We start from the raw sequence: 25,081 nt of genomic DNA on the forward strand, positions 1-25,081 counted from the left end.
CCCCACTCCCTGTTCTGTGATCCGTGCTTCTAACAGCCCGCGTGTGTTTCCAGGGCGTGGCTGGCGAGCGGGGCCACTTGGGCACACGCGGCTTTCCTGTAAGTAGCACCGCCAGTTCGTGGACGTCCCTCTGTGGGACTTGGCAGGGAGGAAATAGCCCCGTTAGCCCCCTTTCTCATCCTGCTCTGGGAATCCCGAAGGTTCTAGCTGCCCACTCCTGCCCTGAAGACCCTCCAGCCTGTCTGTTCCCCTCTGGGACTCAGGCTCCCATCTGTCACGTGGCAGGACCCTCATTGGATACGACAGCTTGACTGAGACCCGGGGGCCAGGCAGGGCGCAGTAGGCCAGGGAGGGACTGAGGTCAGCTTGCTTTGTCCCTGCAGGGCCTCCCGGGTCCCTCCGGTCCCCCAGGCGCCAAGGGCCTCCCAGGAGAACCGGTAAGTGCCCGTCCCCTCGCTCTTTGCATCTTTGGCCCTGGCCAGCTGGTCTCAGCGGCGTCCTCACCTGCCGGGTGTGGGCAGGGGTGTTGTTCTGTGATGAGACCAGGAGAGGGGTTAGAGAGGGGCAGTGTGGGATTCTACCACCCCTAAGGATAGGCCTCGGGTCAGGGAGAGAACACTGGCTGGGGAAGTTCGGGGCTCTAGATTGGGTCTAGCTCCCTTGCCTTCCAGCCTCAGTTTTCTTGCCAGTAAGATGGGAATAATGGTTCCTTTTGCCACCCTATGGTGAGGATGAAATAAGGAAGTGTGTAGAGAATGCTCAGCACACTACAAAGTGGAGGGAACAGAGTCCTTCAGGCCTGTGAAGGAGGGAGAAGGCATGCGGATAAACTGACATGCTGTCGGGGCCCTGCGGAGTCCAGCATGGCTGGTGCGGTCAGAGCCGGACCTCGGGGAAGGCAGGATGAGGTCACAGGGGCCAGTCACCCAGAGCCACGGATGGACTTAGTTCTTTGTCCCAGAGGCAACAGGAAGCTGTTGAGGGGATGGGAACAGAGGGGACCTTTCAGGAGATCTCCCTGGAAGGGTGGGTTCTGGGGGGAGCTATACCCTGTGTTGGGGAGCCCCATGAAGAGGCTGTGGCTGTACTGATGGTGACGCAGAGAGCACCGTCTTGGGGCTTGGGAGGAGGGATCTAGGGGACAGGGGGAGGACTGGAGGCTGAGGAGCCCACATCTAGAAGCTCGGGCAGATGCCCTTTGGAACAATGGGTGGGCGAAATGGTGTTCCAGGCCAAGGGCACAGTGAGTGAGGCTCAGGAGCCAGCCAGGGGGTTCTGAGCAGGGGAGGCCGCGCTGAGTCTTCGGAGATGCCTAGGAGAGGGTGCCAGCGGACAGGCGGGGGTGACGCTGGATGCGGGTGAGGAGTGAGCTCAGGACCAGGGTCCTCAGTGAGGCAGGGGTGGGGGTGAGACCGCAGAGTCCCGGGTTCCATGGTCCTCTCCCTCACCCGTCCCTCCAGACTGCACTACCAAATCTCGGACCCCAGAGAGGGCCCAGGCTGGCTTCTCCCGACTGTCTGTGTGTCTGTCTATCTTCCAGGGCCCTCAGGGACCCCAGGGGCCAATTGGCCCTCCAGGAGAGATGGGACCCAAGGTAAGTGCCGAAGGCCCGTGTTCGCCCCGTGGTCTTGCTGGGGAGGAATCAGCCCTTCCCGGCCCTTCTCCTCGGGGCTGCCTGTCCTGTGTCCTGCAGGCACTGGTGGGGAGACGTCTTGGCAGAGGGTAGATCCACTATGACGCCAGAGGGGGTGGAGGTGGGCTCCCCAGCCCAGGGGCAGCGGGTGGGATGCAGGCATGCCAGGACCCTCATGGGGGGTTGGCAGTGCCTCTTTTTTGGCACCCTGGAGAGCAGCAATACCCCCCACCCTGACCCTGCTGGGACTTCACCCTGACATGGAGGTTTGACTGCAGAAGCAGTCCTCCTAAGGTCTTGCAGCAAGGAGCTTGCAAGGGGTCTCAGGCACCCCTGCCTTCTCCAGGGGAGAAAACTGAGCCCTCAGGTTTATGCAGGGGCTATGGCCATGCTAATGATGATAACTCGGGGATCTCTCCCACCCTTGTCTTCCTGGCCCGGCTGCAGAGAGAAGGAAAGGCTGGAATCCCTCAGCCCTGAATGCAGCATCTGTTGGCTCCCTCCCCTGTTGTTATGTGAATCATGAAATTTTCCTCTCCACGCTTGCCAAGGGCTCCTACTGTGGTCAACCACACTCGTAGGGGGGGCGAGGGCTCCGGCAGCCTCTGGGTAGCCCCAAGGCTCCACAGTCTGGGCCCAACCACCCTTCCCCTTGCCTGGTCCCAGTTCTAAGCTCCCAAAGGCTGCAGCCTGCTCCCAGCTCTGGGTATCTCAGGGTGTGCAGCCTCGGGCTCGTCCCTTGCCCGCTCTGAGCCTGCCTCAGTGATCTCTTCCCCTAGCAACCAGGGACCAGTCCTTGCTCGAGAATGGACCGATGCCATTTTCTTTTTTTTGCAGGGACCACCAGGTGCAGTGGGAGAACCGGGCCTTCCTGGGGAAGCTGGCATGAAGGTAAGGGGGGATGAAAGAAGAGAAAAATAACTTGCTGAAACCAACTCCCAGCTGGCGGCCACGTCCTCTCCGTGGAAGAGAAACGAGCCTTTCTTGTGCCTGGGATAATGGGTTCTCTGTGCTCCTAGCTGGGGAGTAGGGCCTGGCCATGGCCACAGCAGATGGCCCAGCCGGCCTGGAGCCCCTGCCGCTGCCCGCCCCCCCGGGTCTGGCAGTGTTTTCTCTGGCACCTGCCCCATGCTGGGGCGGCCGGACCTCCTGGCCTCCTGTGATAGCATCTGCATTTCAACGCCGGTGCCCCTCATTACCTGTGGGGAAACAGGAGCCCATTGATCCCTGGGCTCTCGGGAGACCCCGTCCCCGCCCTGCTGTTGGAAGAGGACCTGCTCCCCGTGCGGGGCTCGGAGGCCTGGAACTTCAGTCTTGACTTAGTTTCAGAATCTTTTGCTTGAATAATGCAAGAAACTACCCCATGTATAAGACAGATAGAAATGGGACGATTCTGGTTAGGGCAGGGCTGGGGAACTCAGAGCTCCGCCTCCTCCTTGTGCCTGCAGACACCAGCAGGGAGAGAGTGTAGCTTGGAAACCTCCAGATGACAGAGACCCTTCTGCGGTCTTTCGGAGGAGGTGGGGGACGTTTAGGGCTTCCCAGGTGACTCACTGGTGAAGAATCCGCCTGCCAGTAGACACAGGAGAAGCAGGTTTGATCCCTGGGTCAGGAAGATTCCCTGGAGGAGGAAATGGCAGCCCACTCCAGTATCCCTGCCTGGAGAATCCCACGGACAGAGGAGCCTGGCAGATTGTAAAGAGGCAGATAGGACTGAGTGACTAAGCCCACACACATGCACAAGGGACATGCACTCTGGTTCATTTAGGGCCTCTTCCTCGTTTGGGTTTCTCTCCAGGGCTCTCAGGGGTTAAGAAGGTGATCAGCCTCTGAGCTGCTGTCTCTGCATCTGATTCTCCCTGGAGCCAAACTAACTGCTTGGGTTTGGATCCTAAAGCTGTCAGTAGCTTCATGAGCTCAGTCTGGTTACTTAACCAGTAGTCACTCAGTCTCCTCATTTGTAAAAGCTGACTTCTTCCCCGGCAGGGCTGTTCTGACAATTAGCTGTGTGAAATAAAAAAGCACCGAAGCAGAGCTATGTACGTGTGAGCTAAGCTGTGATGGTGGTGTGGTAGTGGTGGTCCTGAACATGCCCAGGGTTTACTGGGAACAGGCGCTCTGGTTGGCATTTCACAATTTCTCTCTGGTCCTGGAGAAGAAGGAACTTCCTTGGTCCCACCCCTGCTTCCCCACATCAGAACCGATGAGAATAAGAAGGTAGGGTGAGAGCTGGGGCTGGTCCTACCTTCCTACCCATGGATTTGTGTTTGGCTTCTCCTAGGGTGACCTTGGGCCTCTTGGCATCCCTGGGGAGCAGGGCCTCATTGGGCAGCGGGTAAGTCAAAGCAAATTGATTCTCCCTGGAAAGTCCCCCTCCCCATCCCCCCTGGTATTTAGTGGAGGGGGTGGGGGGCCTTTACTCAGCTTCCCTGAGCCTCAGTTTCCTCAACTGTACAAACAGACCACGAATTTCTACAGCTGCATCCAGCCTGCCTCTTGGCAGGCCAGCATTTCTGCAATTCAGTGGTGCTCTGCAGAGAAAAACATTCTGTGGTCAAAATATTTGAGACTGCATGCCCGGTGTTCCCTCTTACACATTAGCGGTAACATTTTCAAGGCTCTGAGAAGGCCTGCAACCAAGAAATTGGGGGTTCTTTGAGGGGGATCCAGAATCTCCAAACTTATTTGACCTCCAAGTGTTTTTATTGATAAACACCTATTATCACCCTGTCCCATGGAAAGTTATGTGGAAGGTTATCTTTCCTTTTACCAAAAGAAACCCACAGAGCTTGGCTTCCTTTGAGAAGCTTTGGGACATCTCTGCACCCATCTGTCTATGCCCTGTGCTTGAATTATAAGGTCTCTGCCTAAATGTGGACTCTGGGGTGCTGTGAGGGATACAGAGCAAGCATCTTCTAGCGCCTTATGGATGGGGGAAGGTGGGGCCCAGGAGTGAGGGAGAGTTAGTGTGGAGGGCTTGGTTAATGCGGGCACCGAGCACCCGATCCAGTTTCTCATTTGTCCCTTTCCCCATGCCTCCTGTTACTCGCTGCCTAAAGTTAAGAGGGTCCACAAACAGAGCTAAGACATGAAATGAGAGGAGAAGGCCACAGGGCACTAGAGGATGAGTGTGGAGCTTGAAGCCTTCAGATGGCTTGTCTGTCAATGAAAATTGAGCAGTGTAGTTTCTTGGAGTGCCATGTTAAGCAGGATCCTGAGGCTCCATCTGGGCTCACTGGGAATGAGTATGACGTTCACTCACTTGATGCCCACTATGTGCCAGGCACTTCACAGCAATGAGTAACAGAAGGCCCTGTCCTCATGGAGCCTCATTCTAGTAGATCGATTAGTGATGTCTGCTAGGGACACAGGAGGAATGGCTAGTAGGTGGATTGGTGATGCCTGCCATGGACGCATCAAGGATGGAATCTACACACCTGTCCGTCTGTGCCACTCCTGCATTTGATGACTTCCGAGGCCCCTTCCAGCTCAGATGCTGAATAGCTCTGAACAAGCAGAGGGAGACACAAACTTTGTCTGACAGCCCGTTAGAGACCTGAGGCATCCAGAGGCATCTCTGGAGCTAGAAAGGCAAGCAGGGAACCTGACTGAAGATCAGATGCAGATTCAGGGACTTCGTATCATTCCCAAACTTGCTGGCAAGAAAGTCTGAGAAATGGCTTCACTTTCCTCATCTGAGAAATGGGATTCCACCAAGGTGTTTTATGAAGCCTCACTCCAAATTCCCAGAAGAATATATCTAACAACTATCATCTTATACTGGCTCTCAGAGGAACCCTTAAAGGAACTACATCAGCCCATTTTCAGATGAGGAAACAGACACCCATGGGGGCTATGGAGGTTGCTCGTGGCCAGACCACCATGCACGGGAGCCCAGTGGGGGCATCGAGGTCTGACATCAAAGCCTGTTCAACCAGTAGGCTTCACCTCCCCAGTCCAACCAGCCCCCCTGGACACAGGACCAGTACTTTCTATCTTGGGTAGCCCCTACCCCACCCCACCCTGCACACAGAACAGGCTGTGGTTTGGGGGTCTGTTCCACCGCTTCCTTGTTGTGCCAGGCATTCCAGGGCACTGCTAGAGGAGATCAGGGGTTGGGGTCTTGCCCTAGTGCGGGGGAGGAAATAAAACCACACTGGGACCCCCTCCCCAATAATGCCTCCTCATCTTGCCCACTGCCCTTTCCAGGGAGAGCCGGGCCTCGAGGGCGACAGTGGCCCTGCAGGGCCTGACGGGCTGAAGGTAAGTGTCCTTCTGGTGCAGAGTCTGGGGGAGAGGGAATATTCTGGGGCCGCCTCCTGCCTCTGGGCCCACTACCCTCCCATCCAATACCCAGGTATTCCCCCAGAAGCACTGTGTTCTCATAAACTCTGGGTTCAGTCCTTCAGCTTCTAGGGCGTGCAGGCTGTGTAGGGGTGAGCCCTGCCTAGCGCCCGTTCCCTTCCCTGCTCAGGTGGGACTGGGAACCAACCCCACCTTCTGCTCCTCACTGCCGCCTTTCTCCTCAAGACTGCAGCTTCTCTTGGCTCAAGGTGGTACCGGGCCAGCAGCTTTGATATGGGTAATCACCACCCATGACTCACAGCCACTATTTCTGGAGGACTAGTCACAGGCTCTCAGGGACTACACTAAGCCCTTTGTATGTATCACTTAGATCAGTGCTATGGGGTAAGTCCTGTCTTTGGATGAGAAACTGAGACTCAGGTTAAGCAACATGTCCAAGGACAAATGCTAGTAACTGGCACAGGCAAGACCTAAGACTCGGCTACCTCTCTGCACCATGCGCCCATTCTAAAGGTGAAGAGACTGAGGCTCAGGCTGAAGTGTATTCATCCAGAGTCTATGGCTGTGAGTGAAAATCCAAAATTCAAACCCAGGGCTCGATGGCACCAAAGCATGTGGGCCCATCTCAGCCCTGCTGCTGAGATTCATCTGTCAGCCACAGATGCTGGGGCCTTAAGGAGGTGCTAGGGCTCCCCCAAACCCCAGGGCAGGTGGGCATCGCTCTCTGACCTTCCAGTCCCCACCTCCAGCCCTGGCTTGTCCCTGGCCCTCACCCCTGACCTAGCCCTGAACTATTGTTCGGTGGGTTTTCCCAGGGCTGACCTGTCAGCTGCCCAGCCCAGGCTTCCAAGTGTCACATCCCAGGATTCCCTCGGTCACCACTGATTCTCCTATGACCTCAGATAAGCACCCCCTTCTCTGGGCCTGCATTGCCCCGTCCCCAGGATGCCTAGGTGACAGGCCCCTGGCTGGCTCCCCATCTGCCTGCCTTTTGCCCGAAAGGTTGAGAGCACTCCGTGTCTGCCATCTGTCTGCCTTCTCTCACCTCCAGCCCTGCTGCATCCTAGGGTCTGGCTCCAGAGACCCAGAGCAGCTGATGGCCTCTCCACACTCTTTGACAAGTGCCTGCATGAATTGCGATGATGCCGATGAACATTCTGGCTAAAATGCTTTGCACACTCAGTACGCTTGCGTCACCTGCCTTCAGAGCTTTAGATGAATTAACCCATTTAATTCTCCCAGCAACCCTCCGAGCTGGATTCATTACCGCCTCCATTTGACAGATGAGGAAACCAAGGGATGGTGTGTGGGGGCCTCCTCCACTTCTGGGCAGTCACCTTTCATCTCCTTGGAATCTTTGCTGAGCTGGGGTGGGAGGGGATCTTCCAGGCTTGGGTGCCTCACACAGTCATTGCTGCTCACTTGTGAGGCTCCAGGGTCCTACTGCTTCCTCTCCCACTCCCTCCAAAGCCAATTCTACCTAGGGCTGGAGCAGTCATGCAGATGTGTGGTGTCTGGGCTTCCCTGGTGGCTCAGATGGGAAAGAATCTGCCTGCAATGCAGGAGAATCTAGTTCAATCTCTGGGTTGGGAAGATCCGCTGGAGAAGGGAATGGCTACACACCCCAGTATTCTTGCCTGGAGAATCCCATGGACAGTGGAGGCTGATGGGCCATGGGGTTGCAAAGAGTCGGACACAGCTGAAGCAACTTAGCATGCATGCACAGCGTCTTCCTGGGTCCTGGAGTGACTCCAGGAGAGAATCTATTTCCCTTCATGGCATTCGTCCAAGCATCACCTTCATGGTGAAAACAGCCTCTCAAACATGCACAGCACTTTATCATTCATTTATGCTGATTATCTCTTTTGAGTTTGCTGACGACCAGCTGATGGTGGCAACCATGACAGGGATTCCTGCTAATAGCTCACGTTTATCCAGCGCTTGGGCACTAGATGCTATGCTAAGCTATTTACATGGATTATCTCCTTCACTCCCCACAGTAACCCTTTGATGCTTATTTTGCAAATGAGGAAACTTGCCCAAGTCAACAACTGTTGAGATCTGAATCCAATAGCCGGGAAGGAGGTATTGTCCCCTGAGCAGAGAACCTTGGAGTGAGAAGAACCAGAACCCAGGGTCTTACCTGTGCTCTGCCGTGAACTCACATGTGGCGTTAGGAAGTCTCTACCTCTCTCTGGGCCTCAGTTTCCCCATCTGTAAATATCGAGGGTTGAGCTGGGCATCTTGTAAACACCCTTCTGAGCACTGACAGATGTCCTGGACTCTGGGACCCTAGTCCTTTACCCCCAGAGCCCTTTCTGCATGGAATCCACCACTGGGTGTGTGGGAACCCAGGCTCTGGGGGTCTGGGCAGTTCTTGGAGCCAGTGTCCCTGCAGGGCCCAGGCTAGGGCCCCTCGCAGAAAGCCAGCCCAGCCACCTGGAACAGGCTGCCCGCCTCTGAGGGCGAGGAGAGCAGGTGGCCAGGATAACAGGCCAGAACGGGAATTCTGGAGCCAAGAGCATCCACAGGAGGATCGTCAGGGCCAGCCCTGTCTCCGTGCCAGGCTGGGCTTGGAGTCTGAGCATCTCGGTGGGAAGGGACCTCAGAGACCCACCTGCTCGGCCCTGTCCTGGTGCCCAGGTCTGTTCTGCACTGGCCCACACCGCAGCTTGGCTCTTGCCTCCCTCAGCTGTGTCATCTCTGGATCGCCCCCCACACCTACTCACTGGGGCATCCTCTCGGACCAGAGCTAGAAACTGCTCCAGCCATCCTGGGCCCCAGCTGCCGACACCCAGAGCCTGGGGCCCTGGCGCGACCGGCCTGCAGACTGCTCTCAGCGCTCTGGCTCCCAGGCTCCCGCTGCTTGCCCTGTGCACCCTGCTCTTTCTGCTGGACCCACACCAGTCTGTCAGCGTCCCTCGTAAAGTGTGGCGCCAGAAAACAGAACTGGCAAAGATGCTCTCTGCCTCTCCAAGCCTGCTCCTCCGCCCATCCCTTCCTCCCACCCGTGGCTTCATACCCTTTCCTCGGGGGCTTCTCTCTCCAGTCACAGCTCAGCCACCTGCAGACCGGCCACAGGCCCCTGCTGCCCTGCTCCTCCCCGCACCCATGCCCATCCTGCAGCCCTTGCACCTGCTTTGCTCACGGGGGCCGAGGGCGAGAGCCCCATCCTGGCACAGCCCGGCCTGCTAGAACGCGGCCTGAAATGACAAGTGCTGTGTAAGCATTCACCGCCACCCACCCAACAGAGGGAATGCATTGCAGCCAGGGAAAATGAGAGCTGTTCGGAGCAGACAGCAAAGGGAGCGCGTACCCGCAGTAAATGGAGTAAGACATTTAAGAAAAACAATAGATGGAGACGTGCAGTCCAATTGGATTAAGCCTTTAAAGCTAAATTTACTAACTAATTTCATTGCTTTGGAACAGTTGTTCTAGCGCTCTGAGCCTGGGATGTAGCCATTGAAGCTATTACTTTTTGCTTGTTGTAAATGGTTTTGTGTAAACAAGGGTTGAAAATACAACTCAGAAACATGGAGAGAGTTTGTTCCGAGAGGCTGAATCGGCTGAATTTTTTCCTTTATAAAAATTTCCTTAAGCTTTTTAAGGCTCTTCTTCTCCCAATGTGTCTACAGGGCTGGAGAGAAAACATCTCGGCCCTCCAGCCTGTCCCTCCTCTCCACAGGGTGGGCGTGGCTGAGATCCTCTCTTCCCTCTGATTGGCCGGCTCCTTGGCCTAAGGCAGAGCCCCTGGACGACGTCATGTACCGCATGCTATCTGTGCCAAGCTGACCCTTTGGGCTGAGCCATCAGGGGAATCCAGGGTCTGGTCAGCTCTGGACATCCCAATGGAGCCCTGAGGTTTGGCACCTCTGATGGACTTAGTGACTAATTTATTCTCTCTCTGTCTTCCTTCCTCATGTCTTTCCACCCCAGGGGGACAGGGGTGACCCCGGGCCTGATGGTGAACGTGGCGAGAAGGGCCAAGAGGGGCTGAAGGGCGAGGACGGGCCCCCCGGCCCTCCTGGCATCACTGGCGTCCGGGTGAGTGTGCACAGCTGTGTGCCAGCATTTGTGGCTCCTGGGTTAGAATAATACTCTCGTGCCTTCCGGCGGTTGGGTGGGAGGTCGTTGGACAGCAGCCATCAAAGGATCTTGTGCTTCTATCCTTCCTTCACTGGAGCATTTTGCAGAGCACAAACCTGTGTCCCTCCCGTACCTTCCTAGTGCCCACAGGAATAATGTCACTCTCCTTGGTCTGTCTGCTGTGCCCTACACAAACCTGGACCCTGCTGACCTCATCCTGCTCACCCCCCACATTCGGCCACACTGAAATTAGCAGGAGAGGCATTGGTCCAGTTCTCCATCAGCAACTTGCTGCGTGACCTTTCACTTGTTCTTGCCCTCTCTGGGTCACCCCTTTGGTATGATGAAGGCTTTGGAAGAACACGTGCTAAGATCGTTTTTGAGTTCCAGTGTACCAGGAGCTCTTTCTTAGTGAACTTTTGAGCATCACGACTGTGGAATGGGCAGAAACATGTGGCAGAAATAGCCCTGACCTAAGAGCCCAAAGGCTGAGTTCTGGCTCGAGCATCCACTATCACTGTGACTCTAGGCGCATCACTGCCTCTCTCTCAGCCTTGGATTTTTCATCTAAAGAACTGATGAAACTTTGGATAGGAAAGCACTTTATAAAATGAACTAGAAATATAGCACATTATGAGTACGGAGGAGGACGTGGCTGAAGCTGGTGGTGGTGATGACATAGTGATGATGGTGGGGATGGTGATGATAGTGATGAACATAGTGGTGATGGCAATAGTGAGGATGATGGCGGTGGTCATGGCGATGGTGATGATGATGGGCATGGTGGTGATGATGGTGTCAGTGTGGTGGTGGTGGTGAGAATGGTGATGATGATGATATGGTGATGATGATGTAGTGATGACGATGGTGTTTGTCAGTGAGATGGTGGTGGTGGTGGGAATGGTGATGATGGGATGACGATGGTAGTGATGATGGGATGATGATGGTGGTGGTACTGATGTTGGTGTGTCGGTGGCTATGGTGATGGGAATGATGATGACGCTGGTGGCAGTGGTGATGATGGTGTTAGTGTGTGATGATGGAGGGGATGGTATTGATGTTAGTGAAGAGGACGGTGGTTATGGTGATGCTGACAGTGGGGTTGATGATGGCAGTTGTGGTCGTGATAATGATGATGGTGGTGGTGATGATGGCATGGTGATGGTGATGATGGCGGGGCTGATGATGGTGGTGGGACTGATGCACTGGTGATGGTGGTGGCCGAGGCAGGGGTATGACAGTGGATCTGGGGGTGGGGATGGTGTCCGTGGTGGTGTTGCAGTGTTTCTGTCCATATTTCACTGTCACGGCCAACTCTCCTACGCTGGGACTGGAAAGAGGTTCGCTGGGGCCAGACTGAGTGTGTGTCGGGTGGCAGAGGTGATGAGAGGCCTGTATTTGAGTGTCTTTGGCATTGAGGCTGCAGAACAGGAATCTCCCACTCTGTGGCCTGGAAACAGTGGAGGATTTAAAAATAGAATTTTATGAGCCATCAGGGCCTTTCCAGAAATACATCTATATGGATGGGGGCCCAGCAAATGTCTTCATTCTGGCCCCACAGTCTCACCCCACTGGATGCTCTCACCCTTACTCAGGGTTTCCCACACCATTGGGGATGCTCCCAGCTGGAGATGGGCCTGTCAGAACAAGCGGCCAGCAGGCTGCCCTGTCCTGGGGGAGACTCCTGTCTCCCTGGCCCTGGACCGCATTCTTTGTCCCTGACTCATTCCCCCTGCTGATGGGGAATCAGCCATTGCAGTCACCTCAGCCCACTGGCAAATGCCACCAGCTCCTGTAATCATGACTCACAATTGCCCAGACAGGACCAGCTTAGGAAAAGGGGTGTCCCAGAAAGTAAGAATCCACATTTCATTCTACCTAGCTGGGTGATAAGTGTCCACAGGGTCTCCGTCTCCCCGAGACTGTTTCTTTAGCTCTAACATGGGATAAACAATCCCTTCCTCCCAGCGCTGTGGCCAGAATTGCACAAAACATGATACAGAGTTCAGATGCAGTACCTGGCCCATGACTGAGGCCACGCTGTATTTAATTACTGGAGAAGCAAAAGACCTTGAGACTGTCAGGCCCAGAGCTGTCAGCTCTGTGAGGCCAATACCGCCACTGCCCCTACTTGGCAAAGATGTAGATCGCAGGAAGTATGCTGATGCTCAAGGTCACAGGGGCGTTGAGCGCAGAATCAGTTTGAACCCAGGCAGTCTGCCTCGAGACCTCATGCTCTGCAAATCTGTGGATCTCCCTCAGTTCCCTCTCATTGCTCATCTTTTTCTCTCTTCCCCTCTTTTCCTTTCAGGGTCCTGAAGGAAAACCAGGGAAGCAAGGCGAGAAGGGCCGGACGGGAGCCAAGGTAGGGACCCCCTCCTCCTCCCACCTGAATCGGTCATGTCCCTGCCCCCTAGCTCCCGCCCTCCCCTCCCCTCTGCAGACACCTGGCAACACCTTGTCTCTCCTCCACTGCAGGGTGCCAAGGGCTACCAAGGACAGCTGGGTGAGATGGGCGTCCCTGGAGATCCTGGACCCCTTGGCACCCCAGGCCCTAAAGGGTCCCGGGGCAGCCTGGGACCAACGGTGAGAACTCTCTGGGTGGCTGGGGTGAGGGTCATGGAGCCAAGTGCAGAGAGGAAAGCATTGCCCACCTCACTTTGTGTCTGCCCTCCCAGCCACATCTTTGGAATCATGGATCCCTTTGGGTACCTACAGAAGCTCCCTCCCCCTGTAAAGTACATACAGCACAGAATTTCTTGCCATTTGAAGGGGGTCTGTGGATCTTCTGAAGCCCTTTATAACCCCTGATTATCAAGTCCTGCTGTCAGGGTGTGGGGAGGGGACAAGACCCTTGGGGGTATTTTTATTGGACAAGGATTTTTCCCCTTGGAAATAGATTCATGGGGGAGCAGGATGAAGCTACTGCAGATCACCTGGGTGACCCTGAGGGTGGTCCAGCCCATTGCTGGCCTGCCCTGAAGGAAGGGCCCCTTAAGGGTTTGATCACTGCAGCAGGAGGAAGACCCCAAGAGGAAGCGAGGGAAGGGGACAGACAAGGCTGACGCGGCATCTCTGAGCTATGCGCCGATGTGCGCCGATAAACAGCTGTGCCGGTTCATGGAATTTGCAAGATTCTGTGGTGTAAATGCTCCCACGGTAGCCGATTTCCAGCTACCAGCATGATGTCACTGAAGGCAGACTTGGAGGGGATGTGTGAGAAAACTCCATTAGCTGGTAGCGTCGGTCTGTGTCCCCAGGGTTCCACATCCACAGGGGGTCCTGGAACTGTTCCCCTGCACATACCGGCTACCCAGGGATAACAGTGTTTCCGCCACACAGATTCAATCAACAGAAATATCCTCATGAGCCTAGATAACAACAAAATGTCATAAAATAATTAGGAAGAGATGAGTGTGGGATATTTATCATCTGTGTTTTTAATATAATTGATTTATCTGTAAGTTCATATAATTTAACTTTTCATCATGGTTTTATTTAATAATTGGCTCACAAAATTGGGGAAAATTTAGCAACTGGCTCTCTAAACCTCTGGAGCTGGAAGAGGGAAGGGCTGGGGGAGGAGGAGTGCTCCGGAGAGCTGCTTGCTTTCCACCTCGGTCTCCGGACCGGCTTCTGAGCAGAGCGGACGTGCCAGGCTGCTGGGCTGAAGTGGGCGGGAGCCTGTGGGAGAGACAGTGTCCGCGTTCCTTCTGAGAGAGGCATACTGGGTACCAACTGGGGTCTTCTCCCCTCACAGGGTGCTCCAGGACGGATGGGGGCCCAAGGAGAGCCGGGACTGGCCGGTTACGACGTAAGGAGCTCTCACCTCCCCACTTTCTGGAACTCTGCCCTGCAGGCCTGGACTCAGGCCGCCTCGGCCACTGCCCCCACCTCCTCCCAGCCGAGGGCCACACAGATTCATGGTCTCCCTGGCCCCCAGGAACACCTGGGTCCACCGACCACCAGTGGGCCAGACAGGGCTGGGGTGAACAGAGACCTCCCCTGAATCCCTGGCCTCGCTAAGTCTTTCTTTCCCATGGTGGGTGCCGCACACACCTCGTGTCTGAACTTCACAACTGCTCTCTGAGGAAGTGGTGGGTCGGAGCCTGTTTTTGCATCCAATTTGGCAACCCCCACCCCCACCCCACACCCCTTAGAGGCAGCTGAGCCAAACCCATGTTAGACATCTGGGAGGTGAGGCCTCAGAGCGGCATGCGGCTTGCTCAGAAAGGGAAACTGAGGCTCGGGGAGCCAAAACAATGTGTGTGCAAGGCCCGACAGCTTCTGAAGCCTGACGGTGGGATGCAGTGTCTGAAAGAGAAGGAGGAGGAAGAGAGGCAGAGGGCAAAGGAGAGGGGAGCCGGAGAGTGGGTGCTGGGAGCCCAAGGTGGGGGTCTGCATCTTCAGGCCTCACCCCGGCCTGGGAAAGCCTGCTGAGGCAAGCATTTGCCCCCTGCCTCTGCCCAGGAGGACACAGCTAGGGGCTCTGCTGAGATCTGGACCCAGGTCTGCTCCAAGATGCATGAGCAGAGGCCTCAGCCACTCAAGCAAACACCCCTTAGAGGAGTGTCTGGGACCAACATGGCGTGTCCAGGAGGCCATTGCTCAGAGAGGCTCTGAGCCTGCTCAGAGTCACACGGCACGTTGGGACAGAGCCAGGACCTGATCGCACAGCCCAGAGTGTCTCCACCTCTGAGCTCTTATCCTTCCTCCTCTGCTCCTCCCAACTCCTCCCTCCCCCGTGCTCTCACCCCCTGCCGTCTTATTTCTTGCAGGGACACAAAGGCATCATGGGACCCCTCGGACCTCCTGGCCCCAAGGGTGAAAAGGTGGGTGTCTGGTCCTGGGTGGCAGCTGCTTTCCATATCTGGGGCTGCTGGGAGCGAGTCCTGGGGCCACTGTGGCTGGGCTAGCGTGGGTTCATGGCTCACCCCTGTCCACACCGTGGTCAGCCCAGAGCCCAGTGTCATCCTGGCTGTGGCCTTCAGGCAGGACTCATTAGACCTACATTGAGCAGAGGTATCTCGGGTGTCATCTCTGTGCCTGGCACCAGAACAAAAATGGACACAGTTGCTGCCTTCCTGGGGCTTCCAGTTGAGCAGGGGAAATGGACATCAGTCATCTGTGTGAAGTTGGGGGAGCAAAGCCTCACTTGTGAATGAGATCACCCAGCGAGAGCCGGGGGAGGGCTTGGGATGATGAGTGAGAAGCACCAGCATTTCAAGGCCAGGAACCGCCCAGGCAGAAGGAAGGTGTGTCCAGGCCCCACCCCTTGGCTCCAGATTCAACAGAAGACAGGAAGTGGTGGAAGGAACCTCACTGATGGCCACACCCCTCCCCACTGTGTAGGTGGGGATGTGGATCCTACAGGTCTGAGGGTCAGCACCGAGCTAGCCTAGGACCCAAGTTTCTGGGTCTTACATCAGCGGAGTCCCTCCTTCCTTTCTCCCTCTTCCCCTGATGGCTCAGTGGGAACAGGCTCCTATCGGGCGCCCCCGACCCCACCCCACCGCCCACCGCGAAATCCTTGTTCCCAACTCCCCAAGCCTCCTTTCTCTTGCCCTTTTGCCGAGTCAGCTCCCCACTAACTACATCCCGCTGTTGAGTGAATCACCCTGGCCTAGCTTGCCATCCAGCTGGCCCCTTCCTCCTGCTTGGAGAAGAATAGCTCTGCAATCGGAGTGGGCCCACAGGCTCTGACACATGCCACAGGAAGCCACACAAGCCGCACACAGGACCCCGAGTCCCTCCTCGGCCCTCACAGTCTGCCAGGGCTGGCACAGAAAGGGTTAACACGAAGCCTGAAACAAGAGGGTGCCTTCACTCTGGGCCATCCACGGCCCCAGAAGTAGTCCCTGTGCCTGCTGAGAACTAGATCCTAACCCCAAATCTGCCCTGAGTCTGCTGCGGCCTTGGGAGGGGCCCCAGGATTCCCCAAGCCTTGATTGCCTCATCTGTGAAGTGGGTGGGTACCTTGGGCACATGAAGCTAAGCAGGACATCACATATATGTCAGCCAGATGCACTTTCTGACTTCTATGGTATTATTTTGAGTTCAGTCACTCATCTGCTAACCAACAGGTGTTTATGGATTTATAATGGTTATTATAATGATTTAATATTTAGTATGTTCTCATCTCTGAGTTGGGGGCTGTGAAATGATGCCCTAAAGAGCTAGCCGACTCATTGGAAAAAAAAACCCTGATGCTGGGAAAGAGTGAAGGCAGGAAGAGAAGGGGGCAACAGAGGACGAGATGGTTGGATGGTATCACTGACTCAATGGATGGTATCACTGCTCATGAGTTTGAGCAAACTCCAGGAGATGGTGAAGGACAGGGAAGTCTGGTGTGCTGCAGTCCATGGGTCACAGAGGGTTGGACACAACTGAGTGACTGAACACCACCACCGCCACGTGAATGAATATCTGACTAGTCACAGCGGGATGGCACTAGGGAGGGAGGAAGAGCAGGTTCCTGGGGGAGACCCCCCAGGGCAGACCTCCTCCCCAGGATTTCTTCACACTCATCACCATGACCCTGGCACAGAGGTGTCCGGGTCCCACTCGACAGGTGGAGAAAGAGTCTCCTTGACATTATAGGACTAGCTCAGGATCAGCGCGGGGTATGGTAGGACCAGGATTCAGACCAGGCCTGATGCCAGGCCTCGCATTTCCAGTCAGAAACAAGACGTTTAGATGAACCAATATATTGTTCAACTTGGGGCTTCCCTCTGGGGCATGTGTCTATCTTCAAAGGCAGTGGCCCAAGGGACTGGAGATGGGATAGGACTCTGGGAACAAGGAGAAAGGGGGAATGGGAGGCTTCGTTTTGGGGTGCTAAAAATGCATCCCCAAAATTCAGCTACAATGTGTGGCGGGTAGGAGAGGGAGATATCTGTATAGCTAGCTTTTGGCCCAGTCATTGCTTTGATTCTTGTGTGACCTTGGCTAAGACCCTTCCTCCCCTGGGTCTCAGTTTCTTCATCTGTAAAATGGGACCAATGGTCACAGCAGCATAAGCGTGTTATATGGATTCTATGAAACATGCCTCATGAAGGGCCTGGCACACAGAACCCACTAGGTAAACAGTAGGTAAAGCCCCCCAGTCCAGCTCTCTCCCTTCACAGGAAGATGGAGCCTTGGGACAAGGAGCCATAGAGAGTGTTCAGGGCGGAGAGGGAATCCCTGCTTCTCAGGCCAGCCACCCACCCCCGCTTCCTGCCTACAGCTGGTTCTAGTCCTCAGGCCTACTCTCCTGCCTTCCGTCTCTGCCCACAGGAGCCACAGAGGCCCCAGGCCAAGGCTTACGGCCATCAGCCCTCAGGACTGATTCGGCCCGGGACAGGCTCCAGCCCCCAGGACTGTCCCCTTTCTCCTGCCTCTCAGACCTCCCCTTCAGTCCCTGCCAGCAGCCAGGGGGCTTGGAGGTGCCCTGGCTTGAGCCGCCTGCCCAGCATGTCCCCCCATGGGAGGTGACACTAATTGTCTGGGGTTAGATCATGCTGAGCCCTCAGGCTCTGCCTGCACCTTCCTTGTAGCTGGCACGTGGCTTCCAGCCACCTGTCCTGCGGGCGGACCGGGGCCCGGGGTGGCCTGCCATGACCCAAGGACCTTGGCTCTGAACTCTGCTCTTCCCCCAGTCTCTCTGACCACCTCCCTGCCACCCATCCTCCCAGCTGTTATCATTATCAACAACAGCAATTTCTATAGAGCCTCTTCTCTCTGTGCTGAGAGCTTACCATGCCTCTGCTTCCTGGGTTATCAGAGCAGCACTATGAGACATAACAATCTCATTTTGCAGACGGGAAACTGTCTTATGAGCAAGACCTGCAAGTGGGCGACTGCTGAGTGCCTCCTAGGGAGGCTCAGGGCCTTCCCTGGGGCTCCCATCAAGAGTTGGAGGTTCATCCTAAAGCAGGTTCTCGGCCCACCTTCTCCCAGCAAGGGTCGGAGAAAGGGGCTCTTTCATTGAGGGCTGAATGGCTAAGCAGCTCACACCGCCTCTTTGTGCCTCCGTGTCCTCATCTGTAAACTAGGGAGAAAAATATCACCTACTTTGTAGGGCTTTTGGCAGAATTCAGCCTTCCCAGGTGGCGCTAGAGGTAAAGCACCCGCCTGCCAATACAGGAGACATAAGAAACGTGGATTTGATTCCTGGGTTGGGAAGCTCCCCTGGAGGAGGGCATGGCAACCCACTCCAGTATTCTTACCTGGAGAATCCTGCGGACAGAGGCGGCTGGTGGGTTGCAGTTCATAGTGTTCAAAGTGTTCTACATAACTGAAGGGACTTGGCGCACACCCAGCGCTGGGAGGATTCATTGAGTGTCTGCGTGCAACTGTGGTGGTCGGTGCTCACGCTTGCCAGCTGTCGGAATTATTGTCACTGCCTGCTGAGCACCGTGCAGGGACTTATGCATCACTTCATGGAAGCCCCACCACCTTCCCTGGGTATCAACACTGTCCCCTTCACTGCCCCACTACCCCCCATTTTGCAGCTGAGAAAAAGCTCTGAGACCAGAAGGGCCCTGTTGAAGGCCTGGGCAGCTGGTCCCCTACAAAGCCAAGTGTGACCAAGTCTCTGCTCAGCTATCCTGGCTGACAGCCTGAGAGTGTCAGCCTCAGGGTATCCAGCCTGAAAATGAAAGTGATAGTCACTTAGTTGTGCCTGACTCTGAGACTGCATGGACCATAGCCCGCCAGGCTCCTCTGTCCATGGAATTCTCCAGGCAAGAATACTGGAGTGGGTAGCCATTCCCTTTTCCAGGGGATCTTCCCGAGCCAGGGATCGAACCCAGGTCTCCTGCATTGCAGGCAGATTCTTTGCCGTCTGAGCCCCCAGGGAAGCCCCCGGGGAAGTCTAGCATAGGGGAGGGTGAGGAGCAGCATCCTGTGTTCCGAATTCCTGCTTCCTTGCCCGGGTCTGCCTTGGACCCCATGTCTTCCCTTCCCTCTTGGCCTCGGTCTTTCTGTCTGCAACCCTAAGTATACTGGGTTCTTCATCTCTGATGAAGGCCCTGTTGGCCTCAATGTGGAGTGTCTGGAATTCCCAAAATTCACCAGGAGCAGGAGTGTCATCTTAATGCTGGTTTCGTGTCCACAGGGGGAACAGGGCGAGGATGGCAAGGCTGAGGGGCCCCCCGGACCACCTGGAGATCGGGTAAGGCCCCCCCCCCCATCCTCTGGACCACTGCCAGAGTGGAGCCCCAAGCCCCAGCGTGTGGGGAGCCAGGGAGGGGGGAGGCTGCTGCGAGCTCCGCCGAGGGCGTGGCCCAGGAGGCCCGGGTCTGGCACCCCCTGCAGTCTTCTATTGTTGTCCTTTCATTTAGGGCCCCGTGGGTGATCGAGGAGACCGTGGGGAACCAGGGGACCCTGGATACCCTGTGAGTATCAGAGCTCCTGCTTGCTGGCAGCATCGCGTTGTAAGAGGGCATTCCTTGGCCTCTGTTTTGTGCAAGCTGGAATTAGAACAGCCTTCGCCAGGAAACGGGCCCATCCTTCCACTAGTGCCCAGGGTTTAAGCATCCCCAGGGGCTCATCCACCATCCCCAAGGGCTCGGGGATCGATTCATACTGAAAGGGGAAGGGTCCGAGATCTTTCCTGAGGGAGGGAGAGGATGGGCAGGGGAGAGAGACCCTTCCCCTCCAGGACCCTCAGTATCCCCATCTGTGACTGAGAACAGCTCTCCCAGCAGAAGCAATGAGGACGAGCCACTGAACGAGCACCAGGCCCCCACCCCCACCCCCACCCCCACCCAGGCTCCTCATCCTTCGTCCTTGATGGCAGGAGTCCTTTCCTTGATTCCTGCTCTGCTGTGTCCTACTCTTTGTAATCCCATGGACCGTAGCCCTCCAGGCTCCTCTGTCCATGGAATTCTCCAGGCAAGAATACTGGAGTGGGTTGCCATTTCCTCCTCCAGGGGATCTTCCCAACCCAGGGATCGAACCCGAGTCTCTTCTGTCTCTTACACTGGCAGGTGGATTCTTTCCCACCCATTTCCCAGATGAAGAAGCTGAGACTTAGGGGAACAATGCCACATGGCTAGGAAGAACAAGCGCTTCCTTGGGGTCCTCCAGGCTAGAATTTGCCCTGGCCCCCACTGCCTCCAAGATGAGCCCCTTCACCTGTCTCTCCTTGACTTCTAGGGGCAGGAGGGTGTACAAGGCCTCCGTGGAAATCCAGGCCAGCAGGGCCAACCCGTGAGTGGTGCTTCCTGTCCCATCCCCCTCCTGCCCTGAGAGGGGGGGCTGGTGGAGGAGCAGTGGGGGAATTAAAGATTTGGTCTCTTTAAAGCTTAAAGGGACCCACCCTGCGGGAGGGCCTGGGACAGCCCATTCTGGTTTCTCCTGCCCTAACCTTGGGGGCACCCCCAGAGCCTGCACCCCCAAACCCCTCCCCACCCCTCCCCCTCCAGGCGGAGACTGGCCACCCTCCCCGGGAGAGAATCCTGGGGCTGCCTTGCGTCATCTCACCTTGGTTTGCAGGGGCATCCGGGACCCCGGGGACGGCCGGGCCCCAAAGGATCGAAAGGGGAAGAGGTAAGCGGCTTGGATGCTCACGGGGAAGGTAGACCCTGGGACGGGCCTAAGCACATAGCATGTGGGAGGCAGCAGTGGGGCGCGATGAGAGAGAGGGGACCACGGGGCCCTGCAGGCTGTGGTCCAGCCAGGATTCCTTCAGCCGGCCTTCTGGACGGGAGATGACCAGTCCCAGTCACAGAGGCTCTGGGAGGGGGACCGCCTGTTCGGTCAGCCAGTGGGATTTGAACCCCGGGCAGTCAAGATCCGGAGCTGGGCTCCCTTTCCACCACAATGCACTGCAGAAAGAAAACTGGGAGCAGAGAAGTGAGAGCGTGTGGAGGAAGACGGGGAGGGTGCCATTCATGGAGGCGTTCGGAGGCGGTGGAGAGGGAATTGCCTGCCTTCAGCCAGGCCTCCTGCACCCGCCTCCACTGAGGCTGGGCCAGGGCTGTCTCCATGCCCTCAACTTCCTCCCAGGGGTGCAGACACACGCCCCTGACGATCAGACGGACCTGCCAGCGGTGGGACTCAGCTCCCACCAGGAAGTTGCCAATGCCTGGAGCCTCTGCCACAGGGTTCCCTGTGAGGGCCCAGGGCCCAGAGCAGGGCCAGGGGCCACATCTGGCAGGTCCCAGGGCCAGCCTTGACCCTGGGCTTGTGAGTGGGGGTGCTTGGGCCCATTGGCAGATTCAGATGCCGAGGTAGAGGGGCAGGGCTGAGCCACAGAGGGATCTCCCTTCCGGAGCCCCTTGGGTTCTGCACCTCCTCCAGGAAGCCTCCATCATGTGCCCCTTGATTTTTCAGGGACCAAAGGGAAAGCAAGGCAAGGCTGGGGCCCCAGGACGGAGGGGGATCCAGGTGAGTGGCCCGCAACTTTTCGCTTGCCCACCCCACCCGCTGCCCTCCCCAGAAGCCCTCACCAGCTTCTTGTTTACCCCCAGGGCCTGCAGGGGCTCCCGGGGCCTCGGGGCGTGGTGGGGAGACAGGGCCCCGAGGGTGTTGCTGGACCAGATGGGCTTCCTGGCCGTGATGGTCAAGCTGGACAGCAGGTGAGCCATACTGGGGGTTAACAGAGGGTGTCTCCGTTCGAGATGAGGTGTGCGCATGGTGGGGTGCGGGGTGCCTAGGCCACGGGCCAGGAGGAGCAGGTTTGGGAACTTGGATGGGCAGAACCAGCATATCTAGAAGCTTCCTGCATGGGCAGTGGCTTCTGGATGATGGCCTGTCTCACTGTCTCTCCTCCATGCGAGCACCCAGAGGGACAACCCCTGTCCAGGGCAGAGAGCTTCTGGTTCTTAAGATCCTTCTCCTCCCCACCCACGAATCCTCAAATCCTCTCGTCCCGCTGGTCCAGCCATTCTCACACACAGGCAGTACGGCCTCCATCCCCGAGTCTGACCTCCACCTCCACCTCCACCAGGGTTCTCCCACGCTGGTGGATTTTGAAGTCACCCTGCCTCCTTTGGCTGCCTATTTCCTGAAACATGAAAAATCTTCCTTTGCCCTCTTTCTTCACAGGGGGAGCAAGGAGATGACGGTGACCCCGGGCCCATGGGCCCCGCTGGGAAGAGAGGAGATCCAGGTGTGGCTGGCTTGCCTGGGGCACAGGGGCCCCCAGGATTCAAGGTCAGACACTTGTTAATCCTCTTATCTGCGTCCCCCACCCTTTCTGCGTTGGTACTGACTACAGAGACCCTGACTACAGTGCTGACATGGGCACCCATGTCCCAGGGACCGTGTGGAAAACGGAGTCTACTTTCTCAGGGGTCCATCCCCAGGCTTGAACCTGGCTTAAAGGTTAATCCCCAGAGCTATAATACTGCCCCCTACCAGGCCTTTGAGGCTGTCAACTCTTTGTTGAGTTGTCCGTGGGCGCCCTCTTGTGGGCCTTTGTGGAGCAATGGCTGTTGCTAGCTGCTGGGACCCTCCAAGGCATCTTTTCAGAAGTTTCCTTGATCGGCAGGGGAGGCATTCATGAAGCTGTCTGAGCCCAGGGTTAGACACTTGAAGGGAAGATTGAGATGGCAGGGCTGTCACCCTCTGAGCTTGAAGTTCAGTTCGAGAGAGGTTGTAAGCCTCTTTAAAGACAGAGGGCAGAGGGGAGAGGAGGCCTTGGCCCGTGGAAGATTTAAATGAGGCAAGAAGGGGAGGCAACATTCTAGGCAAGAGGAACAGCGTGATTGGAGGTAGGGACTGCTTGGCCTGTTGGGAAGAAACAATGAAGAGGAAAGGTGTGTGGGAGAAGGGACAGGAAGTGGGCCTTTCAATGCCAGAACTAGAAAAGAGACTTTCTTCTTAAGGAGGCTGAAGTTTTGAGCACCCTCCCCAATCCCCAGGCCTACACCTGTTGCCCCAGCAACCAGAGATGTTAACTGACCCAGTGGAATCACTGTTCTATCTCTCCAACTGCCCTCCTCATCTTCTAGAGCCGTTTTCTCCCTTTGACTGGTCATCTTGGTGTATTTCTTTAAGGGTGAAAGTGGGTTACCTGGGCAGATGGGACCCCCTGGCAAACGAGGGACAGAAGGTGGAATGGGGCTTCCTGGGAACCAGGGGGAGCCTGGATCCAAAGGCCAGCCGGTGAGTGAGCCCCAGGGAACACACATGTGCACAAACGTGAGCACACACACACACAGACCCACCAGCCACTTTCCCGCTCTGTAAAAGGCACAGAGCAACACTCTCCATGGGCACGAGATACCACTCTGCCTCCCCTGAGTCAGGGATGAGGGGATGGAAGAAAGCTGAGAAATGAGATATGCGTGGTCCCTTAAGAGTGAGGAGAGACCATCCCAACCAGAACCTTAAGTAGCCTGAAATAACCTTGAATCCCGGCTTTCCCAGGTGGCGCTAGTGGTAAAGAACCCACCTATCCATGTGGGAGACCGTAAGAGACATGGGTTTAATCCCTGGATTGGGAAGATCCCCGACGCCGGTATTGTTGCCTGGAGAATCCCGTGGACAGAGGAGCCTGGAGGGCTACATCCATAGGGTCACAAAGAGTCAGACTGAAGTGACTTAGCACACACACAGCCTTGTATCTGTTGGAGAAATTACATCTATAGTTTAAAAACTTCCCACAAAGGTTCAGATGACGTCACTGGTAAATTCCAGTTGTTGTTTATGGAAGAAAAATACCAATTCTGCATAACTCTTCCAGAAAATTGAAGGGGAGGGATCCTTCCAAACACATGCTATGAGGTTATCATCACCCTGATGTCTATGCCAGACAAAGGTTACAAGAAAAGAAAACTACAGACAGATATACCTCAGAAGTATAGATACAAAAGTTCTCAATACTGTTTTAGGAAAATCAATCAAAGAATACATTAAAAGAATAGCAGGTCAAGATCAAGTGAGATTTGAAACTTCCCTGGGGGTCCAGTGGCTAAGACACCATGCTGCTAATGCAGGGGGCCCGGGTTTGATCCCTGGTCAGGGAACTAGATCATGCACCACCAAGAGTTCACATGCCACAAGTACAGATCCTGCATGGTATGACTAAAAATAAAATAAAAATCCCACATGCTGCAGGTAAGAACCAACACAGTCAAATAAAGAAATGTATTTTTTTTTAAAAAGAAGATCAAGTGAATCAGGAAAAAAAAGATCAGGAATGCAAGGATAGTATAACATTTGAAAATAAATCAATATAATTCACCATATTAACAAGCTAAAATTTGTTGTTCAGTCACTCAGTTGTGTCTAATTCTTTGCAACCCCATGGACTGCAGCACACCAGGCTTCCCTGTCCATCACCATCTCCCAGAATTTGATCAAACTCATGTCCATTAAGTCGGTGATGCCATCCAATCATCTCATCGTCTGTTGTCCCTGTCTCCTCCTGCCTGCAATCTTCCCCAGACTAAAATAAAAGATCTAATTAATCATTTCAGTAGATGCCAAGAAAAGCAATTGATAGAATCCGACTCCATTTCTGATGAAAATTCTCAGCAAACTTGGTATAGAAAAAACTTCCTCAACTTGATAAAGGACAGTCATGAAAAATCTGTAGTTAATATTGTGATTCCTAGTGAATGATTAAATTCTTTCTCCCAAAGAGCAGAAATAAGTTGGATACCTGTTCACACCACTTCTGTTCAACATTGTATTGGCATTTCTAGCCACTGCTATAAGGCATCATGTTTGTGAGCTAGTCACACTTGTTTGATCGCCTCGAGGTGGAGTGGCTGATATCCCTTCAAGGAGGCAGGCCCGGGGGTCCTGCCGGACTGGCCGGGCACCTTGTCTTGGCCTCATTTGCCGTCTCATCCTGTTCTCCCCGTAGGGTGACTCTGGCGAGATGGGATTCCCAGGAATGGCTGGCCTCTTCGGACCCAAGGTACAGATTCTGTATTCCTCTTGGGGTCCTGTCTATCTACCTGCTTGTTCATTTATTCATTCAACAAATATTTCTTGGGCCTATGCAATGGGGGCTGGGACACAGCCAGAATCTAGCATGAACACCTTGTCTCCCAGCCTCACGTTCCAGCAGGCCTGGGTTCTAAGCCCAGCTCCACAGTGTATCTGCTCTGTGCC

At 55.4% G+C, this 25,081-nt stretch overlaps 1 protein-coding gene across 7 annotated transcripts in view; it reads left to right on the forward strand.

Moving 5' to 3' along the window:
- COL27A1 (collagen type XXVII alpha 1 chain) overlaps positions 1-25,081 on the forward strand; it is a 150,196-nt gene that overhangs the window by 104,944 nt on the left and 20,171 nt on the right. For all 7 annotated transcript variants that reach the window (XR_006266600.1, XM_043453017.1, XM_043453023.1 and 4 more), the window contains 20 exons: positions 54-98; positions 384-437; positions 1,541-1,594; positions 2,471-2,524; positions 3,915-3,968; positions 5,843-5,896; positions 9,875-9,982; positions 12,336-12,389; positions 12,503-12,610; positions 13,785-13,838; positions 14,803-14,856; positions 19,125-19,181; positions 19,351-19,404; positions 20,168-20,221; positions 20,507-20,560; positions 21,347-21,400; positions 21,484-21,591; positions 22,061-22,168; positions 23,015-23,122; positions 24,831-24,884. Coding sequence is in view for 6 of the 7 variants with exons in the window: in XM_043453017.1 (XP_043308952.1) it covers positions 54-98; positions 384-437; positions 1,541-1,594; positions 2,471-2,524; positions 3,915-3,968; positions 5,843-5,896; positions 9,875-9,982; positions 12,336-12,389; positions 12,503-12,610; positions 13,785-13,838; positions 14,803-14,856; positions 19,125-19,181; positions 19,351-19,404; positions 20,168-20,221; positions 20,507-20,560; positions 21,347-21,400; positions 21,484-21,591; positions 22,061-22,168; positions 23,015-23,122; positions 24,831-24,884 (1,344 nt within the window). In the remaining variant the exon portion in view is untranslated. The remainder of the gene's footprint in view (positions 1-53; positions 99-383; positions 438-1,540; positions 1,595-2,470; positions 2,525-3,914; positions 3,969-5,842; positions 5,897-9,874; positions 9,983-12,335; positions 12,390-12,502; positions 12,611-13,784; positions 13,839-14,802; positions 14,857-19,124; positions 19,182-19,350; positions 19,405-20,167; positions 20,222-20,506; positions 20,561-21,346; positions 21,401-21,483; positions 21,592-22,060; positions 22,169-23,014; positions 23,123-24,830; positions 24,885-25,081) is intronic.

This window comes from Cervus canadensis, chromosome 30 (assembly GCF_019320065.1).
Source record: "Cervus canadensis isolate Bull #8, Minnesota chromosome 30, ASM1932006v1, whole genome shotgun sequence".
NCBI lineage: Eukaryota > Metazoa > Chordata > Mammalia > Artiodactyla > Cervidae > Cervus > Cervus canadensis.